The sequence below is a fragment of the Bremia lactucae genome, linkage group LG6 (genome assembly GCF_004359215.1).
Source record: "Bremia lactucae strain SF5 linkage group LG6, whole genome shotgun sequence".
NCBI lineage: Eukaryota > Oomycota > Peronosporomycetes > Peronosporales > Peronosporaceae > Bremia > Bremia lactucae.
In genome coordinates, this window is record NC_090615.1 from 6,591,102 (window position 1) to 6,597,101 (window position 6,000).

General features: G+C 46.0%; 1 protein-coding gene across 1 annotated transcript; it reads left to right on the top strand.

Annotated features, from left to right (window-relative positions):
- Positions 1–2,234: 2,234 nt before the first annotated feature.
- Positions 2,235–5,301, top strand: CCR75_007671 (uncharacterized protein). Its single transcript, XM_067965729.1, has 3 exons — positions 2,235–3,079; positions 3,149–3,274; positions 3,357–5,301. The coding sequence occupies exons 1-3, from the start codon at positions 2,261–2,263 to the stop codon at positions 4,839–4,841; spliced, it is 2,430 nt and encodes an 809-aa protein (XP_067818034.1). The 5' UTR covers positions 2,235–2,260; the 3' UTR covers positions 4,842–5,301.
- Positions 5,302–6,000: the final 699 nt, after the last annotated feature.

The window sequence follows — 6,000 nt, forward strand, 5'->3', positions numbered from 1 at the left end:
GCCGGACGTAAATTTTTCGTTCTTCCGCACACAACATCTACGGATGACCTTTTGCTGTTCCACAGGTTGAAGTGCCTCTTCTATTTCCTCAACGAGGCTTAGATCCATGGGTTCCAGTCTATTAGACGGTACCCACGTGCTCGAAGAGCTTGTTCGGTAAACAGGCGTGCTAACACAAGCAGATCAAAGTCTGACTCAGTGCGTAGCGCTATAGCAACTGCCTCTTCGAAAGTAGCAGGAGTTCCGCCGGGCGACGCCCGCATAGAGACCCACCCAACGACACCATTGTCGAGATCCTGAAGAAGTATACGGTTGAAGATGCGCTGGTAGTACGCTTTGAGGTTGCGTATGATTCCCTGGTCGTAATGCTCAAGCTTGACGTCATGTTGGGCGGAAGGTAGTGTATTGTCGTGTTGCGAAGTGTGATCCGCTTCGGCAGATCAGCAAGCAGGACATGCGCAATGCAGTTGTCCAGGGTCAGCAGCACCCCGCAGTTTGCCGTCCTCCGATCGAAGTCCCTCAGCCACTCCAAGAAGATGATTTGTGTCATCCAGGCCTTCTTGTTGCTGCGATACTGACAGCCAGGGTTCTGGAGATTGACATGGCGGAAGCAGCGAGGAGTAGCGTACTTGCCAACGATCAAAAGAGCGTTTTGTCGGACCCATTACCATTGCAGCAGATAGCCACAGTTATCCGTTTCTGTTTTGCTTTCGCCTCTCCAGCTGCCGTGTTGCAAGTGAATTGTCAGCCTGAAATAGAAGAGGTGCATAGGCCACCAGATAATAAATTTTGATGTCCTTTGCAGAGTGCTTATCTGCATCTGATAGAACAAGTTAGTCTCATCCATGTTATAGATATCCTTTCATTCAACTGATTGAGGACCTCACCTAGGGGGGAAGTGCATCCTCCAGAGCAATCATGTCCACCGAGCCGCTCTCACCGAAGCGGCGATAGGGGCGGATTCCATTCCGATCTTTATAGGTGTCCAGCCATCCATTGGATAACTGAAATAGTTCATGTCCTGGACGATGACGGTCCAGAATCCGCTTTGCATGTTCACAGACAAGGTCTCCGCTGAGATTGATGCGATCCTGGTGGGCAGTGAACCAAGCCAACAGGAGCTGATTCTGTCACTGAATTTTTGACTGCACGCTGGCGTTTGGCACTCATGTTGCTATCCTATGAAAGCCGAAGAAGATCTGCCTCCCTCTTCAGCGTGTTGGAGACCGTCGCCTGGCTGACCTTGAGCTGATAATCGTCCTGAAGCCAATTGACAAGCAGAGCCTGAGATAGTGCGGGATTCTCTGTGATGTTTGCAGAGAGCCTCACGGACATCGTCCGTCATTGTGGTGTGGCGTGCTCCTCTCAGAGGCATTGTTGATGTGCTGCTGAGTTGTTCTAAGGGGATTAGGGGGAGAGGCCTACCTTTTATCACCACATCCCTAAAATAAGCAAAACAATAAATTCATTCGGGAGTGGTACAGCTATCTAAGAGTATAACATCTTTATATTTATCAGGAAGAGGCTTTAATAAAAGCCAGTGTTATAAATTTAGACAGGTCCTACTGTAAACAGTGTATATACGCTTTACGAAAACCATCGGGAAAAGACTATCACTTCAGTGAACCTCGTATCACGCTTAAAACTTGTAAAAGTAGCACTACCAAATAAGCTAAAATAATGAGCTTAACAAGAAAATCCTAAATTGTAAGACGATATCCGGAGAGTTAAAAATACCATTCGTCGGAACCTCGCTCAACATACTGAGACATTTACGCGCTCAGCACATTAACCTGGCTGGCATCATTTCCCGACCAAATCGTCGCATTTGATTTTTTTTACCCGACAGCGGACGGAGCGTATTTATCGACCACTCCTCCTACCGATATTAAGATACTCGCGATACTAGTTTATATTTCTATTCAATCTCAAAGTTGTACGCACTGCAATGATACCAGATGGCTTATAAGCTCTAAAACGGCCTCTCTTTTTGTCATAGAACGGTAGAAGGAAATTACAGTAATTGAAATATCCGAAGGATTCAATTAATCCTACGGTAGCTATCGCAGGAAATTTATCATATCTTGTACAAGTCAATATATCGTCGTAAATTGCACGACTTATATAAGACATTTGACTGTCTCAAGGCTTAGACGTGATAGTTACAGCAAATAGTCCAGCCATTAAATTACATCCGGATTACCGATAACATTGCCAGTCCCGTACCTCGAACGTACCCCGTCAAAAAGCACCCCCAAGTATGAAGGCGCTGCGGGCCGCCGTCTCCGGCTCGCGCGTACGCTTCACCCAGGATGGCTTCGACCTTGACTTAACCTACATTACGCCGAGGCTCATCGCCATGGGCTATCCAGCCTCGGGCGTCGAAAAGACGTATCGAAACGACATAACTGAAGTCGCGACGTTCCTTAATATCCGACACCCAAGTAGCTACCGCGTCTATAATCTCAGCGAGCGTGCGTACGACTACAGTAAATTTGAAGGACGTGTGAGTGAATGTGGCTTCCCCGACCACCACCCACCGCCGCTGCAGCTATTGCTCGATATTATTAACGACATGATTGAGTGGGTTGCCAAAGACTCAAAGAACGTCCTCGTGGTGCACTGTCTTGCTGGCAAAGGTCGCACAGGCGTCGTTTGCTCGTGTTTCTTGTTACTTATGGGCTACTATGGCAGCGTGTTTAAGTTGCGAAAAGAGCATGAGCTGAGAGAGCTGGCGAACTCGAGTATCCGCGATTTTTGGTCCGCAAGAGGCCAAGGAGTGCGGTTTCCGAGTCAGGCACTGTATATCTACTACTTTCTGAAAGTTTTGCGTCGAATGGGCCGCATGCCGACGCAAATTCCACCGTTGCGACCGGCGAAAAGGATGATACTTCGAAGTATTGTGATTAATGGCGTACCGGACTTTGAGGCCCCTCCTCGAGGCGGGTGTACCCCCTTTTTGCAAGTGTTACCCGCTCCCTCGCAATTTAAACAACCGCAATTGCTTTATAATAGCTCTTGGCAAAGTCCAAAATTTGAAACATATTTGGCGGACCCGTATGGCTCCATAATGTTTGAGGTACGCGTGTGTGTGTATCAATATTACCTCTGTATATTTATTTTTTTATTGATTTTGCCACGAGGGTAGGTCAATGTGGAGCTGCAAGGCGACGTATTGGTTCGATGTTTTCATGCCAATACGACCAACATTCTTGGCAAGCACATGATTAAAATGTTTCACTTTTCATTTAATACGGATTTTTTTCACAATTATGTACGTCAATGGCTACATGTGAAAGTGACGTAGTTAATTGCCACTCTAGGCTCAGGACTCAGCTTTTATTTTGTTATTTTAGAGCAATTTATATCGCTTACCAAAGATCGAAGTAGACGAAGCGACGGGCAACTCGCGGTATCCTGAAAACTTTCAAGTAGTGTGTCATGTCGAAATGCTCGATTCTGATGGAATTCCATACCCTCCTCGATCCGACTCGTTAATATCTATCGCAGATCGAAGTAGTAACATCGATGATGATGAAACGGAGCAGCCTGGACCCCAATCCACCCCTCAACGGCGAATGACCGTTCCAGCTCCTTTGCCAATGCACAACACGCCAAGAGAACGTCAAGCCTCGGTTCGAACCGAAGAGGGTACACTAACCATGCAAGGGTGGCTCTTCAAACAAGGTGGCTTTGTCAAAAATTGGAAAAAACGATGGTTTGTCGCATGCGAAGGCAAATTAATGTATTACCATGGCATGTCGGACGCTAAACCTCTTGGAACGGTGAATCTTCGACGTGTGACTGTCGAAATGTGTGAAGGCTATGAAGTGAATGCTCGAAACAAGAGTTTAAGCTTTTTCAAAGTCATTCCTCCCAGTGCGAGTGAGCGAACATATTATTTTGGCGCCGAATCCGAACGAGAATTGGTGAATTGGGTCCATGCATTGGGCGCTCAGTCGGCCTATGGCCTTATTGATAGCAGACGGCCGTATGGCCAATCAAATTCACGGCACGATCGATTTTCCTATCAACAAGACTACTCCACCTATAATTTTGGAACCGAGCGCCAACGCCATCAAAGTTATCACATGGGTGACTACTCGAGAGAATCCGGAAACATGGCTACTTCGGGATTTCGAAGTCGACCGGACCCTCGTTCCTCCCAATTAGGTGCAACGGAATTAGCATTTGAAGTGTCAAAAGACGACGTGGAGCCTAACGACGCACGGGGTGCCACGCGACCGCGCCGTGGTACGATGAATGGATTTCCAGGAGCGGTTCAGCGAGCTTTAGCGCGACGATCGATCTCCTTGCGTGAGAAAGAAAACAATGAAGGGTACCGATTTACTCTTACCGGTGCATCGGCTGCGCGTGAGTGCGTCCGTGCAGAGCCGGTGGCTGATTTGACTAATACCCTCTCGGCGGTTGAGCAAGCGTCATTATTGCAAGAAGTCAATGGGTTTGAGACTGGCATTTATATCTACTCGGCCGATGAACTCCAGGAGGCTGCTGTGCTGCAGAAATATATGCGCGAGACCCCTGGTGCGCTTAATCCGACGATTTTAAGAACGACCAGCACGCCGCCTCCGGAATCGTTAAGCGCTCAGCTTTCTCAATATGTGGAACAAAAGCAGATGGATGAAGCAGAACAATTGTTAACGGAATTAGTGCTGTTGAAATTTCCACGTTTGGTGGATGCGATGGATTATGATCCACTTGCGTTTACGCGGTTGATTGCGGGGGGAGACATTGCCACAGCGACGAAGAAGGACGAGATTGCAAGCTTGGTGAAGCGGTCACGTAGCCAACGGAAAAGTCGCAAAGCGAATTGTGAATAGATTCACATGAGGATAGACTAAAAGTTTGAGCATTGACTAAAAACAATGTGGTTAAAGCATGACTAAAAAGAAGAACTTACATTCATAATAAATGTAAAATTAGCTGCCATATCTTTTTAAAAAAAATGTCTTCTTTCATCAATTGCAACCAGGTTTTTACCACACTTTACGATCTTATAGAACACGTTCGCCATGTGTGCCGTAAGTCTGGCTATGGTGTCAATAAAGCGTTCAGATGGTGACAAGCGAGTTTCTCTAGGGTGCTATCGAGGTAGGGAGTATAGATAACGATCTACCGGAAATGCTAATGGGAAGAAACGAAAGACAGGAATTAGACTGCAAGGGTATCCTTGGGAGGCTTTTAAGAAGAAAAATGGAAATGGTTCTTGGACGGTCGAATCGCGGAACAGCCAACACAACCATGAACCTTCAGAGAATATGGCCGGGCACCCAGGATGCCGCCGAATGATTGGAGAAAGTTGTGCACCGGAACTTATATCAGCTGGACTTCCTGCACGTCAGGAATGGACACTTATTATTGTTATAAGATCGCAAAGTGTGGTAAAAGCTTGGTTGCAATTGATGAAAGAAGACAATTTTTTTTTTATGAGAAAGGTGGTAAAATTAAGAAAATGATAGACCGGGAATTTAGTAAAAAGCGGACTGGATATTATTGTAATCAGCATCCATCCTTTTAACTCGCCGTTACAGTGAGGTTCTTAATAATTGTTTTTTGTGATGGGTGGATTTATTAAAAATTTGGCGGGTAGTAATAGTAAGTAATTTGATTGGTCAGATTGTACCTGGCTGGGTGCAATTAGCAAACTTGGGTGGGTGTGCACATAGCAAGTAATTTAATCGGTCAGAATAGCAAGTCCCTATAATTAAGCAAAACAAACATTAGGTTTCCGTTTTTTGGCAGCTTCGGCCAAATGTGGTGGAATTAAGAAAATTATGGGCTGGATGGGCGGATTTTTTAAAAAGTTGGTGGGTTTGATTGGTCAGATTCTACCTGGCTGGGTGCAACTAGCAAACTTACGTGCAAAATGTAACGGGCTAAAGTTGCCCTAACGTAACACAGTCCCCATTAAGTACATTTGGTACTTGATGGGATGGTCAATTACTTAATAATAGTAATTTAACCCAACACTCGGGTGTG